The sequence below is a fragment of the Corvus moneduloides genome, chromosome 1 (genome assembly GCF_009650955.1).
Source record: "Corvus moneduloides isolate bCorMon1 chromosome 1, bCorMon1.pri, whole genome shotgun sequence".
Lineage (NCBI taxonomy): Eukaryota > Metazoa > Chordata > Aves > Passeriformes > Corvidae > Corvus > Corvus moneduloides.
In genome coordinates, this window is record NC_045476.1 from 24,856,869 (window position 1) to 24,873,637 (window position 16,769).

General features: G+C 45.5%; 2 protein-coding genes and 1 long non-coding RNA gene across 11 annotated transcripts in view; 1 reads left to right on the top strand and 2 right to left on the bottom strand.

The window, feature by feature from the left end:
* The window catches only part of PDE1C (phosphodiesterase 1C), a 367,759-nt gene that overhangs the window by 166,961 nt on the left and 184,029 nt on the right, over positions 1-16,769 (top strand). The window lies entirely within an intron of this gene.
* LOC116440999 lies at positions 6,164-11,739 on the bottom strand. 3 transcript variants are annotated; one of them, XM_032102460.1, is made up of 2 exons: positions 8,919-11,739; positions 6,164-7,013 (listed from the first exon to the last, which is right to left on the bottom strand). In XM_032102460.1, the coding sequence occupies exon 1, from the start codon at positions 11,542-11,544 to the stop codon at positions 10,582-10,584; it is 963 nt and encodes a 320-aa protein (XP_031958351.1). In that variant the 5' UTR covers positions 11,545-11,739; the 3' UTR covers positions 6,164-7,013; positions 8,919-10,581. The 3 variants fall into 3 exon arrangements, with proteins under 3 accessions (XP_031958351.1, XP_031958345.1, XP_031958362.1); XM_032102454.1 differs by having other exon boundaries at positions 6,164-7,016; XM_032102471.1 differs by lacking the exon at positions 6,164-7,013 and adding an exon at positions 8,030-8,115.
* LOC116441014 lies at positions 12,402-14,389 on the bottom strand. Its single transcript, XR_004238842.1, has 2 exons — positions 14,304-14,389; positions 12,402-13,533 (listed from the first exon to the last, which is right to left on the bottom strand). It is a non-coding gene; the product is annotated as an uncharacterized LOC116441014 (long non-coding RNA).

The following is a 16,769-nucleotide window of genomic DNA, read 5'->3' on the forward strand; positions in this document are numbered from 1 at the left end:
CTGCCAGACAGAGGTGCCACTTTAGCTGAAATCTTGGCCGCAGTGGAGAAGGGCGGGGGGGGGGGGGGTGGTTCCGAGCTGCTCTGGCTGCCCACAGCCCTGCTGGGGGGGTCATCCTGGAGCCGTGGCCTGGCCCAGCCTGGCCCGAGCAGGGGCCGGGCCCACTGGCCCCTGCTCGGGCCCCGCAGCCACCTGTCCCAGCACTGGAAACGAGAGAGAGAGAGCTGGGGGGGGGTTGTCTATTCTTAAGTGCGGATCACGGAGGCGGTCACAACTTTAAGTGGCTTAGAGAATTGTCCATATTCAAACTGGCCATCTGATAGGTTCTATCACGTCATAGAGGAAGCTGTAAGAAGAACATCACTTCCAAGACTCAGCTTGCTAACCTATGACAGTTACCCACACAGTAAAGAAGTTCTTCCTCATATGCCGGTGGAACTTCCTCGGCATCAGTTTCTGCCCGTTGCCTCTACTCTTACTTCTTGTCACCACTGAGAAGAGCCTGGTTCCACTCTTTTGACACCTTCCTTTCAGATACTTATAGACATTGATAATGTCCGCTCTGAGCTGTCTGTTCTTGAGGCTGAAGAGGCCCATCTCCCTCAGCCTTGTAAGAGATGCTCCAGTCCCTTATCATCATTGTTGCCTTGTACTTGTGGTTATCAAGTTTGCCTTGGTGTTCTGTAACTCAATCCTCCTTGAGCAAGGGAAGGTCTTCCTTCCAAAGTTTGTTACCCTGATTCTTCTGGGTCAGAGATCCCTGAGGGCTGGTCTTGTCAGTGAGGTGGATCTGCCACTCTGCATTCCCTGTTACCAAGGTTCCGCCTCCATTTAGTAACAGGCCCACATTATCTTTTCTTTTCCTTTTTTTATTGATGTATTTGAAGAAGTCTTTCTTGTTGCCCTTGGCATCCTTGGCCAGATTTAATTCCAGATGGGCCTTGGTCTTTCTTGTCTTATTTCTACTTATTCTGGCAATCCCTCTATATTCCTTCAAAATGGTCTGACCATGCTTCCACCTCCTGTGTATTTCCTGTTTATACTTGAGTAATCACAGGAGTACTTTATTCATTTATGTGATTCTCTTGCTCCCTTTACCTGATTTCTTGCTCACTGGGATGCATTGTTCTTGAGCCTAGAGGAAGTGATCCTGGAATATCAACCAGCTCTCTTACTCTTTCCTGCAGAGTCTGTTCCCATATGATTCTTCCTGGGAGATCCCTGAAGAGACTAAAGTTTGCTGTCCTGAACTCTGAGGTGACAATTACTTGCTTCCTCCTTGCCCATTACTGAGCTCCACAGTCTCATGGCCACTACAGCCAAGGCTGCTCCCAGCCTTCACATCTCCAGCAACTCCTTCCCTGTTTGTTTGTATAAAGTCAAGCAGCACGTCATTCCTTCTTGGATTATCCACTACCTGTGTCAGAAAGTTGTCATCAATGCTTTCCAGGAACCACCTAGACTGTTTGTGTTTTGCTGTGTTGCTTCTCCAGGGGGTAGTTAAGAGACTCCCACAAGAACCAATGCCTGTTTCTTTAAAGCTGCTTCTAGCTGTCTGTAGAAGGCCTTATCCACTTTGTCCTCCTGCTCAGGTGGCCTGTAGCAAACACCCACAGCAATGTCACCCTTACTAGTCTGGTGTTTTTTCCTAATCCGTAAGCTCTCTGCTTGCTCATCGTCCACCCCAAGACAGAGCTCAATACATTCCAAGTGTTGTTGCCCTAAGAAGGCAATTCCACCACTGTGCCTCCCTGGTCTGTCTCTCCTAAACAGTGTGTAGCCCTTCATGAGAACATTCCAATCGTTTGAGCTATCCCACTACATCTCCGTAATTGAAATGAGATCAAAGCTCTCTAACTGAACACGGATCTCTAGCTCCTCCTGTTTGTTCCCCATACTGCATGTGTTGGTATACAGGCATTTTATAGAAGTATTTGATTGTGTCAGTATCCCAGTAGGTGTGCAAAGACATGCCCCATAGTCCCCATGCCCAATGTTGGTTATGTCTTCGGCTGCTTGTGCTCAATTAAGATATTCACTCTTAAACTTCCTTTTGCTAATAGCATGGTTGCTATGGTTCTGCCCTTCCAACACTTTATCTCTGTTGAGCCTGGCTATGTTCCTGTTCCCCCTTCAACTCTACATTAAAGCTCTCTCAACTAGCCCTGGTAAGTCCTGAGCTAAGATCCTTTATCCCTTTTGAGACATGTGGACTCTGTTTGTTGCCAGGTTCTGTCATATAAACTAACTCATTATCAAAAATCCCAAAATTCTGCTGCTAAGTCCAGTCCTGAAGCCAGATGTTCATCTGCATGATTTTTCTGTTTCTTGCCCCATCATTCTCTCAATTGGCAGGACAGAAAGGAACAACTTGGGTTTCAGATTCCTTGACCAGTTGTCCCAAGGCCCTGAGGCCTCTCTTGATTGACTGCAGCCTTCTTGTTCAGACCTCAGCAGTGCCTACCAGGAAAACCAGTAGAAGGTAATAATCAGTGGGCAGTACCAAGCTGGGAAGTTTCTTTGTTGTGTCCCTTAGCTGGGTCACAGAGGCTCAACACACCTCCCTATGTGTTGGATCTGGTTAGCATATTGGGCCCTCCATTCCTCTTAAAAGGGAGTCACCAATGACTACTACCCTTTTTTAAGTCTTACTTGGGAAGGTTGTTATGTGGGTGGTAGGCTGCCATGCCCTAGGCAACCCCTCCATTCCAGAAGAACCTTAATCCACATTCTCATTTCCCTGCTCAGATTCTAGGTCCTTATACGTATTGTATAAGGGCACATAGGAAGGTGAGGTAGGTCGAGAAGGGATTTGCCTGCAACCCCAACCAGAAACCCTTTTCTACTCCCCTCCGTCTCTAAGCTCCCTTCCTTCTCCTTGATGGTGAGAGGGTAGGGGATCTGTTGCTTCTTGTGAAGTGAATGGTTGGGCGCATTTGTCCAAAGCATGGTATAGTGCAGCTTCACCATCAATTTCATCCTCAGTCACTAATACTTAGTATTTCTATTTCATCTCTCAGCTCGCCACTAGGTTGAGCAGATCATTGACCTGATCGCACTTCACACAGCTGTTGTCTCTGCTGCCCTCTGAGAGCAGCACCAGGCTCTGGAACACCCTGCAGAGTAAGACCTGGACCCTGCATGCTTTTGTGGGTGCTCCCTCTGGATTGCCACATCCCTTCTGGTGTGTGCGGTGGAAGAAACTTTTATCTGACTGGACAGCGTACCTGAGCTCTGTTGGCAAGGGTGACGACCACCGAGATAACTGCTTGAGCTGGCAGTGCCTCAGCATCCTTCCTGTTCACCCTACCTGTGCAAACTGCCATGCTGTGCCCTGGCTGATACACCATGCTCTGTTTGCCACACTCCTGGTCGCTTGAGCTCCTGGGGGTGGCTTATCTATGCGTAGGAGTGGATGCTCTCTCTGCTGGCCCTGCCCACACTGAGTCAGAGCTGCATCTCTTTCTGCTTTAGTAACAAGGTCTTGCCTTGGTATGAGGCAACGACACCAACAATTTGCTCTATTTCATGTTATAACTTCAATTTTAATGACTGATGATGTGTAAAAAACTCGAGCACCTATCTATTTATTGACAGAGCTTAAAGACACCAAGGATTGAAGTGACAGTAAGTATCAATAATCAGCCACCTTGTTGCTATCTCAAGCAGTGCTGCCTTTTGATGGCTGTTTTATAAAAAAGCTGTCAAGTTGAACAAGATTAATTAATCTTCAGTCCGATTCTAAAGCTTGTAGAGGTTTGGGGGCTAGAAGGCTGACAAGCACGGCACTTTCCAGAGATGAGAGCTTTATCCACAGAGGCTGAATGACTCTGCTGTCAGCATGCACAGCAGTCACCTAGAGGAGGGCAGTGCTGGAGATCATTCAGTGTTGGGGTGTGGAAGGATTGTCATGGCTACCTCACATTCACACCTGTAAGCTGTGAATATCAGTGTGCAGGTACAAGGATACCTGGAACAGATGAGTCTGTCCTGTTTTTAAAGCAAAATGTAAATTATCTGGAGGCCCCAACAGTTTCCAGTGGAGAGTATTCATGTGAAGAAAATCCCGAACACCTGAAGGTTTTGACTCATTTGGGACCAAACCCAAAGAGAAGTTTAGTGATTGCAGAAACAGTCTCTCCTAAATCTCTCAGGAATTTTTGAATGACCAATTCCAGTGCAGTTCATTTCAGTTTATTTCAGTTTCATTTCACCCTATTTCTCAGCTGGATAGTCTGAACACTGGGAGTACAGTGTCCCAGTTATTCTGTCTGTGGGAGCCTATTGGCAGGCCAACATTATGCTTTTTGTCAAGGTCCTTGAGAAGCCATAAGTGGTCATCAACATCATCTCTCACATTTTTATTCTCTAAAAAGCGATGGTCAGCCTTTACTTATCAACATGGCTGTTCCAGTTTGGTCAAATTTAGAGATATATCCTCTGAGAGAAGGAACAACCACCCCTCCCCCCACCAGGTTGGAGGGGGGGGGAATTTCCTCAAAGGAAAGAGATAAAAACTATTTATTTAACAAAAACATGGGAAAAGGATAATAATGCTAAACAATAAAATCTTTTGCTGTGAAGAAAAAACCTGGGAAAGTGTTAGAGTCCTCCCTTTGGTCTCCTTGGAGCTGGGGCTTGGCCCAGGGCCAGGCCCTCTGTGCTTGGTGGAAAGTCCTCCCAATGTGTTCTGATACTGAAGCAATCCACGGAAAAAGGGAAAAATCCGAAATTCCAGGGAAGGGAAAAAAAGTTCAACTCTCAGTCTCTCTCTGGAGAAGAAGAAGAAGAAACCGAAAGAAAAAAACTGGCTGAAAGCTGGCTGGGAAAAAGAAGTCGCTATCTCTGTGTGACCTTGAACAAGCTGCAAACTGCTTTGAAAAAGTTCTGCTCGGGTTTTTTTCCTTCCCCCTCTCAGGCTCAGTTTAAAGGCATAGAAAGGCACAAGAATTAATTTCTGGGCATAGGGCAGCGATATGGGATACACATCATAAAGTCACCCCAAGACAATGGCCCTTGATACTCTGCTCTTATCTGAATTCAGAACTGAAATATCTTCAACAGAAAACATAAGTAAAGCTAGATTTTCCTTATAATTTTTCCAGTAACTTTAATTTGGGGTGAATTGAAAGAATAAATTTAAGGTATTTCTGAACTGCATCTTTATTATGTTTAATGCTTAAATTTAAGTATGTTAGTAAGAGTTGCACAGTGGTTAGACTTGGAGACTAGACTCCTCTCTCAGGTGGTTTGGAACCTCTTCAGGACAGGTAAAAAAAATTACAGAAGGCAGTACAGAATCTTACAGATGTTTGAATCCTCCAGGGTTTGTCACATCATTAGCAAAGGCAGTTTCCTCTGCTATGTGCAGCTATAAAGTTGTGAACTGCTTCTGTTAATCTAGTGTTGGAAACATGGGTGGCTCTGTGAAAACCTGCACACTGTGTACAGAGCTGCACATAAAGAAATTCTGACTGCAAAAGGTCTAGGTGAAAAAGATGACAAATTTCTCCAATCTTTTCATCTGAAAGGAGGTGTTAAAAGTTGAGAGAGAAGCAAAAGCAGGAATAATATAAGCTTAAATAATATTAAACTGTTTTGTCTTCTAGGATAACACTTCAATAGGGCTGCGGTTATCATCTGGATTGACATAGTTTGAGAGTGAATGTGGGACTTGCTTGGTGATACAAATGGTAAAGTTCTATTTGCTAAAGAAATGAGGAAAATGAGGTAAACAAAGACATGGCTTGCTTTTTCACATGCAGACTTTGTGATACATATATGTAACTGCCCATTCATAATTTGGAAAACTATTTTGTTATAGTAAGAGCGGACCTTACAGCATTCACCTGTCTCTTCTTCCAGCTGTTTGTTGAAAAGATGTAATTATGAGAGCATGGTTCTTCAAACCATCTTATGCACACTGATTCAATAGAAGCTTACATTCTGAAATAGGAATATGCTAGCCAGGCATCAGGTTTTATGAGCATATGGCAGGTTTGTCTCTGTGGAAGAATTTCAACTTCAGGAATGAATGTAGTAACATTAAGGAAAGCATGAACTCAATAGAAAACACAAAAATACGTAGTATTTCTGCTTTGAACTAAAATTTGCTTTGAACTACTATTATTAATGTTTATAAATGACAAGCATTTTCAGCAGATTAAGAAATGAAACCCATGTTTTGGTCATGAATATACAGAGACTTCTTCCAAATGCTGCTAGATTTGTATTGCTAAGCTGCCCAGCTCTGCGGAGTTCCATGCCAGAGCGCGGGGTGTCGCAATCTCCAAACAGCGTCTCCACAGCTAAGCTGCTCGGCAGGATCTGCTGAATACACTCACACACGTGCATATGCACAAACGCACGGATAGCTTCCGTAATAAAGTCAATGGCAAGGAGATAGGAAGGGTCCTTGCATAGATTTCCACAGAAAGCAGTTTATTGCTGCTGCCTGTGAAGGTTTCTAGAGGCAAATGACCCAAAACACGTGAGAACTCAGGCTTAAGTACGGGGGTGTACCAGGAGCCAACTGGGGAAGTAGAACTGGGGTAGATTACCATAACCAAACATAGCATTCTGGGAGAGGCTTCTTTTCCTCACCATGACCGTGACAGAACTATCTGGTATTAGGGACTGTCTTATCGAGAACTCTTTCTGTCCCTGTACCACAGTCCAGCTGGCCACCACAACTCCTCTTTTCTGTATTAATTAAAAAGCCTTTCCCAGAGATCCCAGAACCAAACGCCCCAAACAACCAAACATACATAAAGTAACAAAACCAATCAGAAACACCCACAACCCATTGTCCCAACAAGTCTTCAAATCCTTCAGGGGATTTTTTCTCTGGACCCTGGTATGGATGCTCTCACGGAGGGGGGTAGTCTTTGCCAGGGTCTGTTTTGGCTGCAGTAGAGTTCAAGCCTCGGCTGCCAGTGGTATTGGGAACATCCAGAGGATGGTGGCGGGACAAATGCCGGGTTTCCTGATGCACTGTTGGTTGGCAGGTGTTTCTGCTAGAGTTTTAAACAGAGTTAAAAATTTGCAATTTTCAGAGGGGGGGGAGGCCTTCCATTCCCTCCCTCTTTACATTCCCCTTTCTTTATTAACTAAGCTGAAAAAAAAAAAAAGGGAATGGTAACAGGGGTATGGGAGCACATTAGCGGTGTAAAACCGACCTAGTCGCAGCTCTGGTTGTGAGATGGCAGGTCAGTGTCTGCGGTGGAGATTTGCATCATCTCTATCTCTAGGCTGTGCTTCTTTGGTCTTTGGGTTGTTCTGCATCAACTCCAGGCACAGCTGTGTCTTTGGGAGCAGTGTTTGCTGGGCCAGTGTAAGGCTTTATGTTCTTGCCTGGAAGCCACCTTGGGCCTGACAGTGTTGATACACAGGCATACCCCCTCCCCCAGGTTATTAAAGGAAAAGGGCCCAGTATTTGTTGGCTTTCAGGATCTTTGATCAGCACCGGTGGCTTCTCATTGAGCTTAGCTTGGGCCGAATTGGAGAAGTGCCAGAATACAGGAGCGTTTGGCTCTGTGGATGAGCAGTTTAGAAAATTTATCGTGAAAAGGGCTTTACAGAGCCTCTCAATAGGAGAACTGGTCTCTGTCCCTCCTCACTGCTGATCGAGGACCCACTTAATGGTGCCATGGGCCCTTTCAACAATTGACTGTCCTGTAGGGGAGTGTGGTATGCCTGTGCTGTGCTTCACCCCCCACTGACTGAAGAAATCCCTGAGTTTGTGGGAGGTGTAGGCAGGGCCACTGTCAGTTTTAATTTGTTCTGGGATGCCCAAGATGGCAAACGCCAGGAGAAAGTGCCTGGTGACATCTTTGGTTTTCTCTCCTGCGTGAGCCGAAGCAAACACTGCTCCTGAAAACATTTCAATGGACACGTGTATGTATTTTTGCCTGCCGGATAGTGGATCACATCTGTCTGCCACAACTGGCAACTGTTGAATCCTTGGGGTTTAACCCCGGAGCCCAGTGATGGAACTTGGTGCTGCTGACAGTTGGGGCACGTGGCCACTATCGCCCTTGCCTGGTCGCACGGTAGGTGGAACATACACATGAGGGCTGGCACATTCTGATGGTAAAAGCTGTGGCTCATCTTGGCCTGTGCAAAGATGTCAGGTAATGTTAGCAGTCTGCACAGGGATGGCTAGGGCATCTGCTCTTCTGTTGTCCTCTGCAATGGGCCCTGGGAGGTTGGTGTGTGACCTCACATGCATTATATGAAATGGTTGCTTTCGGTGGGAGATGAGGTAGATTAACTTCAAAAGCAACCTGTGTAAATTTGGGTTTGACACTACTTTTAGCAAGGAATGTTCAGCTCTAGCAACTACACTGGCCACATATGCCAAATCAGTAACCAGATTAATCGGCTCTTTGAATCTCTCAAAAGCCCTGACAACGGCTGCTAGCTCTGCAATCTGCAGGGATCCTTTAACAGTCTGGATGTCAGACTCCCACTTCTGCATCTTTGAATCTTTCCAAGTCATCACCGACTTCTGTGATCCCCCCGAGCCATCTGTAAAAATGGTCAGGGCCTTTACAGATGTTTGACTTTGGAGTGATTTTGGAGCCAAATGGAAAGCCAAATTAAACAGCTTATGACTGGGTTGGTGAATGGAACTTTGGCCTGTGTAGCTGTCAAGGGCGAACTGGAGGTGCTCATTGTTCTGGAGCAAATGGTCCAGAATCCCAGTCATCAATGGGAGGCAAATGCATGTGAAATCACACCCCACAGGGTGTGGAGGCATCCCCTGGCTTTAATAATGAGCTGAGCCATCAGCTCTTGAGGTGTTGTAATGGTCTTAATAAGCTCACGGTGTAAGAAGACCCACTCGATGATAACGAGTGGATCTTTCTGCGCAGCGTCCCACTAAAAAATTAATGCATTGAACCTGGGCGACTTACCCAGGATGATGAGCTGGAACGGGAGAGTGGGGTCACTCCTGTGTGTCTGGTGGGAAGACAATGCTTCCTGGACTTTTGTGATGGATTCCTGGGCCTCAGGAATGATGGCACAGGATGAATCAAGGTCATCATTGCCTCAGAGAAGATTGAAGAGCAGTGTGAGGTTCTCTGTCGTGATCTCCAGCAATGGACGCACCCAGTTGATGGACCCGCAGAGCTGGTAGAGGTCGTGGAGGGTCTTTGGGTTATCTTTGATGGTGAGATGCTGGGGTACAACGGTCCACTCACTGATTCGGAGTCCCAGGTAGGTCCAAGGGCAGGTTCACTGAATCTTGTCTTCGTGGATTTCAAATCCAGCGTCTTCAATAGCCTTTATTGTCTTAGTTAAAACAGTGTCCAAATAGGACTGATCTCGGGAACAAACTAGTATATCATCCACATAACGCAGGACGATGGCATCTGGAAAAGTCTTTCTGATAGGTGAGAGGATGTGGGCCATGTACCACTGGCAGATGGAAGGTGAGTTTTTCATCCCCTGAGGGAGGACTCGCTAGTGGTACCTTTTCAGAGGGGCCTGCATGTTTAGGGATGGGACTGAGAAGGCAAACCGGGGTGCATCTTGAGGATGGAGGGGGATGTTAAAAAAGCAGTCTTTGATATCTATGACTGCAAGTCTCCCTTTGCATGGCAGCATGGAGAGTGAGGGCAGGCCGGGCTGCAGGGGACCTAGGTCTTCGATGACCTCGTTTATCTTGTGAAGGTCGTGGAGAAGTCTCCACCTGTCTTTGCCAAGTTTCTTAATAACAAAGACAGGAGAGTTCCAAGGGCTGTTGATGGGTATTATATGACCCTTGGAAAGCTGCTCTTCCATGAGGAACTCTAAAGCGTGCAGCTTTTCAGCTGAAAGGGACCACTTGTCTGTCCACACTGGACTATCGGTCTTCAATGTCAGCGGTGGGGTGGCGTGCTCTTCAGTGGCCCCAACTAAAAATCCCGAGGTGGCTTGGGGATTTCTAGTCTATCTCCCCACTGAGACAACAGATCCCTGCCCCACAAGGTAATGCCTGACCTGACCACGAAGGGCCTGATGGTGGCTACCTGACCTTTGGGTCCCTCCACGATGATACTATCTTTGCTGTGCATGGAGAGTGCAGCACCTCCAATCCCCAAGATGACTCCATTAGCCGGAGTCAGTTTCCAGTCCCGTGGCCACTCAGAGCGAGGTATAATGGTGACATCAGCTCTGGTGTCTGCCATTCCTGGAAGATACAACTCAGAACCTCTGTTAAGCAGACCACACTCTATCATAGGTTTATCTGGTCCCACAACCTCAACCCAGCATGCTATCGGGTTCTCCGGGATCCAGTCTCTATGATGTGGTAGTAGAAAGAATTGGGCAATAGCCATCCCTTTGTATAAAAACCAAGGGGGCTTACTACATGAAACAGTCACAAAAACTTCATCTTGAGGGCCGACGATTTGGACTTCTGGAGTAACATAAAGTACGTCTGGCCCATAAAGAAGTCCACTTCCTGTAATTAAAATGTCTCTTGGGCCATCTGGGGGCACAACCTTATTTTCCAGGTCCCAGTTACCATCTTTGGCTGCCTGCTTTCTCACCCTAGCCCAGTAATCCTCAGACTCAGCATCGGAATCTGAGAAGTCACTGCTCTCCTCTTCTGAATTGGCGAGACTGTGCCTGGCAGGGGTGCGGGGCTTCTGGCAAGCCGGGGCCCCCTGGTGCGGTGTGGCCGAGATGGCAGCTTTCCAGCATCCCCCCCCACCCCAGCTTTGGCAGTGTAGGAACCTGCCGTGGGTTGGGTCCCATGGGCGGGGTCACCGATGGAAGGGGTGAGGACACTGGAGGGAGAGGCAGGGTCGGCAGCTGGGAGGGGACTCCTGGTGAAGGGTTGGGGCCCAACACAAACATGCTCATCGACACATGGGAGGGGCCAGGGACAGAGAGGGGGCCAGGCACGGTGACGTAAGCGGGAGTAGGCGGAGGGGGGGCTGTGCAATTGCAAAATGGCTGCCCCCACAGCCACGGCTGCCACATGGTGTTCTCCATCTTGTGTAACTGGAGGGGAGGGGGGAAATTAAAAATAGAAGAAGCAGCTGGGATTGTGGTACTGGCCATGCTGCCACCATCTTGGAGCAAGTTTGAAGTGGAAAAAACCAGGAAAGTGAGTACAGGGAGAAGGTTTGGAGAAGAATCTTCCCCAAAGGTAGCTTGGCCAGCGCTATCCTGGGCAGGGAACAAAAGAGACCTGGAGGTGGCAGGGAGTCGGTAGCAGCCCTGGGCCGTCAGGCAGAATCCATCTCCCTGTTTCTCTTGAGGCAGGGCAGAGGGAACAGGGATGCAGGGATAGGGACGTGGGCAAGGGGTGTTTTTCCAAACAGTTCCCAACATTTTTAACAGCTTTCTAACTAGCTGGTAGAACAAATAAATTTTTCCCAATGCAAACAGCCAAGGAACAAGCCATTTTAAATTCCCTCTAAAGTGGTTAAGCAACCAAGTAAGAAAATGCATTAAATCTTCCCTTGAAAAATGAAAGTTCCTGCAAATAAGGGCTTTTAGAACTTGGGGAAAGGCATCCCATAGGAGACGGTCTATCTCAGCCTCCATCTCCCTCTCCTCTCAGCCCTGAGACAAAAGAGAAAAATGAAAAGGATAAAAAGTGACCTGTATCTCACCAGAGGGTCAAATGAACATCTTGGGGGTGGTCCGGTTGACCGCAGACCGGTCTCTATTACCACAGGCCTGGTTCCTATGGTATATCACCATGTCCCGCAGCCATAGGGAGGAGGAGGAGAGATGATCCAGCAGGCAGGAACTGTGCAGCGAGATTGATTGATTGAATTATTTTACAAACTCTTTTATAGACTTTTTTCTTCATAGTCTAATTGGACAAAGGACCAGCCACCCCTTGGGGTGATTGGCTAAAATCCTAAAACATCCATTGTCAAAATATTTTTCTACTATACCATAAACAAGACTTTTCAAGGTTGCAGGTGGCTTGGTTGTTTACATTCCCTGCTACCTCTTCTGCATGAGAGAAAAGTCTCTCACGGACTTAGAAAATAGCAAGAAAATCCTTGCTAGCAGCATTTTTGTATCTACAGGTCTCCTCTTCTCCTAAGGAGATTATCAGTCTCCCTCTCTGAGACCCGTGATAGAACTCAGAGGTTTCTTCCGGGGAAATGGCTGTTCTGAAAAGTGACTTAGGTCCAGCTGCAAGAAGCTGCTGGAGATGCTGCCGGGGACAGTCCAAGGAAGTCCTAATATCAGGCACCAGATATTAGTAAGCCCCCCGGCTCTGCGGGGTTCCATGTCAGAGCGCGGGGTGTCGCAATCTCCAAACAGCGTCTCCACAGCTAAGCCGCTCGGCAGGATCTGCTGAATACACTCACGCGCGCATGCACAAACGCACGGATAGCTTCAGTAATAAAGTCAATGGCAAGGTGATAGGAAGGGTCCTTGCATAGATTTCCACAGAAAGCAGTTTATTGCTACTGCCTGTGAAGGTTTCTTGAGGCAAATGACCCAGAACACGTGAGAACTCAGGCTTAAGTACGGGGATGTGGCTAGCACCAGGAGCCAACCGGGGAAGCAGAACTGGGGTAGATTACCATAACCAAACATAGCATTCTGGGAGAGGCTTCTTTTCCTCACCATGACCGTGACAGAACTATCTGGTATTAAGGACTGTCTTATCGAGAATTCTCTCTGTCCCTGTACCACAGGCCAACTGGCCACCACAGATTTGTATCAAGGGTAAACAGAAAGACACCAAAGGAAGTTAATTTAACTATACTCTTAGGCATTAAACTTCTGTAAAAAAGATGTTTAAGAAACAGGCCCGCTAGGCCTTTCACCATCTTGGTAATCCTCCTTTGGACCATTTCTAATAGCATTATATTTTTCTTATATTGCGGTGCCTACAACTGAATCATTTGTCACTGTGTGTAGCTGAAATATATTTACAAATTGGGTTTTACTGAACAAGCAAACTTCTTATAGATGCTATAGAGACAATATAAATTATCAGGACAAAGATATTATTTAAATGTTTTCATGTTATTGTAGTATTGAAATAATACATAATATTATAAAACTAATAGGGAGTAGAAAATCTGTGTGTGAATACAGGTTTGTAGTCAAAGAAAGGAAGGAAGAAATAAGTGGGCAGTACTAGGAAAACAAAGGTGGATTATAGGGTGATTTGTGGCAAGACTCTACAACTCATAACGTTATAAAGTAGGTATGGTTATTACAGCACTGGACGCATGAGAGGTAGTCCTCCAAAAACATACATGCTGTTCACGGTATTCAGCTTGGTATATATCAGCTTACAAGTTACATATGCATTAGGTTACACAATACGCCTATACATATTCGTTATCTAGCCCCGCTTCATATTATAATGAGCTCAAAAGTCATTTCCATATGCCTTGCGCCTGCACAGTGCCTCCTGGTGGTCGTGGGCAGGGGTCTTAAGATGAAGTAAATGAGTCTTCCTCAGGACTGAACTTTTCACCTTGCCCTCTTGTGCATGCTCTCTGAGTTCCTGGTCCAAGTCCAAACCTCAAGGCTGGTTTCAGCTGGTTTCAGGGTCTGAAAGCAGGTATCTTTGGTCACAGTTTCTTCCTCTTATCAATGGTCTTGCATCTTACCCTTATCCTCCCCTACATCCTTCTCTTTCTGTTTGGAAGCATAATTAGTATTGAACAAGCAATATACATTGTCTAGCAAGCAGCTGCAAAATTAAGCAATACTAGCAGTACCTACAGTCAGCAATTAACCCTTAAAGCCTAAGCCCCCTATATCAAGGGCTGTTCAGCTTTGTTTTATAATATGAAAAACAGTCCAGGTTGCAGTTAAGACTGCTGAGTGGTTTATAGAAAATCACCTCGATGACTTAAGCAGTTTCCCAAATTATATCACATGACGAGTACCAAGCTGTGATGCTTTTCCTAGATGAGGAAGCGATGGGTTCAGTGCATCTTACATGTTTTTGTACTGTATTTTTGAAAGTCTTTAAGAGTACTCTCCAGTGCAAGGAGAAATACAGAACTCTTGGCTGTCTAATCCATAAAGACTTAATGTGCTCCGTCTGCTCCTATTGTTTAAAACTTGTAAGTTAATATGTATGTATTTTCATTCTGTTTTTGAAAACCATTTTATTTCAAATTATATCTGTAGCATTACCAGATCTTTTCAGTCTGTGTGGGACATGGATTTCAACACAGGATATTAAGGAGACACTGGCACACATTTTTCTGGGAAAGGCCAGAAACTTCTATCTCAGGAATACCTGTTGCACAAGCATAATGACCACTACCTTCTCCAAAGTGAAAGAATGACAAAGTAAATAGGTGTATTACCTCATCCTGCAGCCGTATGGAGGAGGAGAGATATCCAGCAGGCAGGAATTGTGCAGCAAGATTGATTTATTTAATTATTTTACAAAGTCTTTTATAGACTTTTTTCTTGATAGTCTAATTGGACAAAGGATCAGCCACCCCTTGGGGGTGATTGGCTAATATCCTAAAACATCCATTGTCAAAATATTTTCCTACTGTACTATAAACAAAGCTCATCAAGGTCGCAGGGGTTCATGGTTTATAAACTCTGCGAATATCTTCTGTGAGAGAGAAAAGTATCCCGTGGACTTAGAAAGTAGCAAGAAAATTTCTTGCTGGCAGCATTTTTGTATCCACATAGGAGAATATTGATTAGTAACTATTATGGCTAGGAGTGATTAATTTTTTTAAAAAGTGGAGCTTTTAGGAGGAGAACTGTACAATTGATAATTGTTCAGATCTAAATGCAGTTCTCTGACTGTATCAGAGACCACATGGCTGTTTTCTCTCACAACAAATATGCATGGTGAGAAAGCTTCTAGGGAATAATGTTCTCAGAAATATTTTCATTACACATTTACTATCATCAGTGAAACTAATGGTTGTGAATGAAGATACCATGAAGCTGATTTCCCTCTTGTCCTTTGAATAAGTTGTGTTCCTTCACACTGATTGTTTCTAAGCCATGCTAAGAGCATGCTTTGTATACAGCACACAGCCGGTTTTGTAGTGTGTGAATACATCTTGGTGGCTACTCAAAACCTCTAATTGATGAAGATTATCCTTGGTGATACCAGTTGAACATGTGTCACAGTACACGTGAAGAGTCTTGGAAGGATTTGGCAGTATTATGCCAGAATCCTGTCCAAATGATACAGTTGTAATAAAAAGGGAAAAACAACCCAGACAACTGAGTAGATTTTAAAATACACTGACTCTATAGGTCTTCAAAGGCTCAAACAGTTTCTCAACTTAAACTTAGTGCCCTAAATAGAAATATGCGCTTGTTTTATACTTGTTTGAACAGTGATTCTGTTTTTCAAAGAGAAACATTATGTCTGAAATTATGTCTGAATCACTGCAGAGAATAATAAGCTACAGACCCTGCTAAAGGAAGTTACATTTGCCCTTTCTGGAAAAATATGTTTGTAAAAAGGTATTGCAGTTTGGGTGGCATGACCTTAACTTAAAGTCATATTTCTCCTTTGCTTTGTTTGATATGTTTAACATTGCAGTCCTCCTCTTTGTTAGTTTGGGGATAATGAACACTAGGTTTGCAGATTTGTGTGTGCAGAAAATCATGCTGTAAAAAGCCAGTGTCCACAAAGGAGACACAAGAGTCCTGCAACTGCATTTGAATAAAGGGAGAGAGTCCACTAGGCTATAACCCCTTGAGTTTTTGGAGGACGCAGCCTCCGTTTATCCTAAACTCCCAGCTGCATGTTGCCCTCCTCCTTTCCCCATTGGCTGAGGTACTAGGAAGGTACAGACTTCCTGAACTGCCTACTATGAACTGCCTACTACATGTTCCGCCTGGAACATGTATCCCGCCCTCATCATGCACTGTATGACCATTAAAATTAGCTTTCAGCCCACCCTGGGCAGAGAAGTAAATATTCATAAATCTATTAAGCTGTGTATTGTCCCCTAAAGTTCAGAAATTCAGAGTGTACTCAGTCCTGCAAAAAACCTGGGAGGCTTGATGTTTATAAAGACCCCCCACAACCATACTTCCAGAACCTGGCTGGTCCTTTCAGATTGACTTGTTTGTGAAGACATTAACACCCATTTCTCCTATCAATTTGAACAACAGTTCCCACTTAGGCTTTTGAGCTGATTGTTAAATGCCTAGGTCATGTTAAATGTGTGCAGCCAGCTGTTAGGCTAGCATTTTTGAGAATGTAGATCACTGTTGAGGAACACACCTAGTGCAATTAGCTCAGTGTGCAAGTGGCAGGTTGTGCCCTGGGTAGTGGGAAATGGCAGGAGCCCCCGGCAATGAGCTGTGAACTGGTGCTGACCCTTTGCCTAACAAAGGGCATGGGGTTGCATGCATCTGGATGCAGGGTGACCATCCACCACCACTTTCTGGGCCCAGCCATCTACCCAAGTGCACCAGAGAAGGGTGCACCTGTCCAAGCCATGAACTGCCAGCTTTTCCAGGATTAGGCTATGGGAGACAGTGTTGAAGGCTTTGCTGAAGTTCAGGTAGACAACATCCACAGCCTTCCCCTCATCCACCAGGTGGGTCACCTGGTCATAAAAGCAGATCAGGTTGGTCAGGCAGGACCTGCCTCCCCTAAATCCATGCTGGCTGGGTCTGATCCTCACGCTGTCCTGTAGGTGCTGTGTGATCACACTCAAGATAATCTGTTCCATAACCTTGCCAGGCACTGAGATCAGGCTAACAGGCCTGTACTTTCCTGGATTTTCCTTTTGGCTCTTCTTGTGGATGGGTGTCATATTTGATAAAATTCCAGTCATCTG

Coding starts and splice junctions, on each gene's coding strand:
- LOC116440999 (XM_032102460.1), bottom strand. CDS start 11,544: ATGGAGGCTGAGATAGACCGTCTCCTATGGGATGCCTTTCCCCAAGTT.